General features: G+C 44.9%; 1 protein-coding gene across 1 annotated transcript; it reads left to right on the top strand.

Moving 5' to 3' along the window:
- Window positions 1-595: 595 nt before the first annotated feature.
- On the top strand, window positions 596-1,525 carry LOC104993546 (olfactory receptor 10J1). Its single transcript, XM_010846854.1, has one exon. The coding sequence runs from the start codon at window positions 596-598 to the stop codon at window positions 1,523-1,525; it is 930 nt and encodes a 309-aa protein (XP_010845156.1).
- Window positions 1,526-1,732: the final 207 nt, after the last annotated feature.

Genomic DNA, 1,732 nt, shown 5'->3' on the forward strand with positions numbered 1-1,732 from the left:
TGAATCTGCTTTGCTTTTATTTCCTAAAGGATGTGCAAGGGGATGATTCACAGCCCTGAAATAAAAGAACTTTCCAGTCAATCCCTAAACAAGTTGTTTTCAAGCATCAAATTCATGCATAATCCTGAGTCAGTGAGATACGCAGATGTAAAAGGTATAAAGCCACAGAGTGCACAGAGGGATGACAATAATTCAAACATGAAAATTTCAGAGGACAATATGCATTAATGGAGGAGAAGACATGCATTAGTCTTGAGGACAATTTACTTAAGAGGAGGAAGATAGGAAGAGCATTCCAGATGACAAGGATGAAGAGTACAGTGAAGTGGGAATGTACATGGTTATACAGTGCAAGGGAAAAACTTAGATGATTCTAGCATGCATAGGAAATTGTATTATAATAGATGGGCACAGAACAAAAATATTTTAAATGAAGATCAGTAAACCTAAAGATTAACTGTATTCCACTGCCACTGGAAAATGTATCCCCAGGTTAATAAAGGAGAACAAAGTTCAATTTCAGAAATGGATTAAATTGCTTTACTGAGATTATGTAACTTTTATTCTTCTACACTTCCAATCTAGTGGCCACTCAATGAAGAGCGAGAACCACACTCTCACCACTGAGTTTGTTTTACAAGGTTTCTCCAGCTTCCACGAGCACCAGCTCACTCTTTTTGTGATGTTTCTTGCACCGTACATCTTAACCCTAGCAGGTAATATAATTATCGTGATCATTATCCGAATCGATCATCATCTCCATACCCCCATGTACTTCTTCCTCAGCATGCTGTCCACTTCAGAGACTATATATACACTAGTTATCCTTCCAAGAATGCTGTCCAGCCTTGTGGGTATGAGCCAGTCCATTTCATTGGCAGGTTGTGCCACACAGATGTTCTTTTTTGTAACCTTTGGGATCACTAACTGCTTCCTGCTCACAGCGATGGGCTACGACCGCTATGTGGCCATTTGCCATCCCTTGAGGTACACAGTTATCATGAACAGGAGGGTGTGCATTCAGCTGGTGTGGGGGGCCTGCAGCATCGGGCTGATTGTGGCCATGACACAGGTAACATCTGTATTCAGGTTACCCTTCTGTGCCACAAAGGTGGCCCACTTCTTCTGTGACATCCGGCCTGTGATGAAGCTCTCCTGCATTGACACGACTGTCAATGAGATCCTGACTTTGATCATCAGTGTCCTGGTGATCCTGGTTCCCATGGGATTGGTTTTCATTTCCTATATCCTCATCATCTCCACCATCCTTAAAATTGCCTCAGCTGAATGTCGGAAGAAGGCCTTTGCCACCTGCGCCTCCCACCTCACTGTGGTCATTGTCCACTATGGCTGTGCCTCCATTGCCTACCTCAAGCCCAAGTCAGAGAACAGCAAGGATGAGGATCAGCTGATCTCAGTGACCTACACTGTCGTCACCCCACTACTGAACCCTGTGGTGTACACCCTGAGGAACAAAGAGGCCAAGGATGCTCTGCTCCGGGCCATTGGCAGGAAGCTTTCCTGACAGTCTGGGGACTGGTTTTCTGAGGCTCTTAGCACTCTAAGCAGGACTGTGAGGAGCTGAGTCCCATGTCCTTGGCTCCCGGAGACCTGCCCCTTGCGGAGGAGGAAAAGAGAGGAACTGAAGCAGCATCCAACTAGGAGTCTGGAAGCTTTAAATAAAGTCCCTGGGTGAAGTGCTGGCCCTATTTTTATGGATAATTAAACAAAC

This window comes from Bison bison, unplaced genomic scaffold, assembly GCF_000754665.1.
Source record: "Bison bison bison isolate TAMUID 2011002044 unplaced genomic scaffold, Bison_UMD1.0 scf7180017864240, whole genome shotgun sequence".
Lineage (NCBI taxonomy): Eukaryota > Metazoa > Chordata > Mammalia > Artiodactyla > Bovidae > Bison > Bison bison.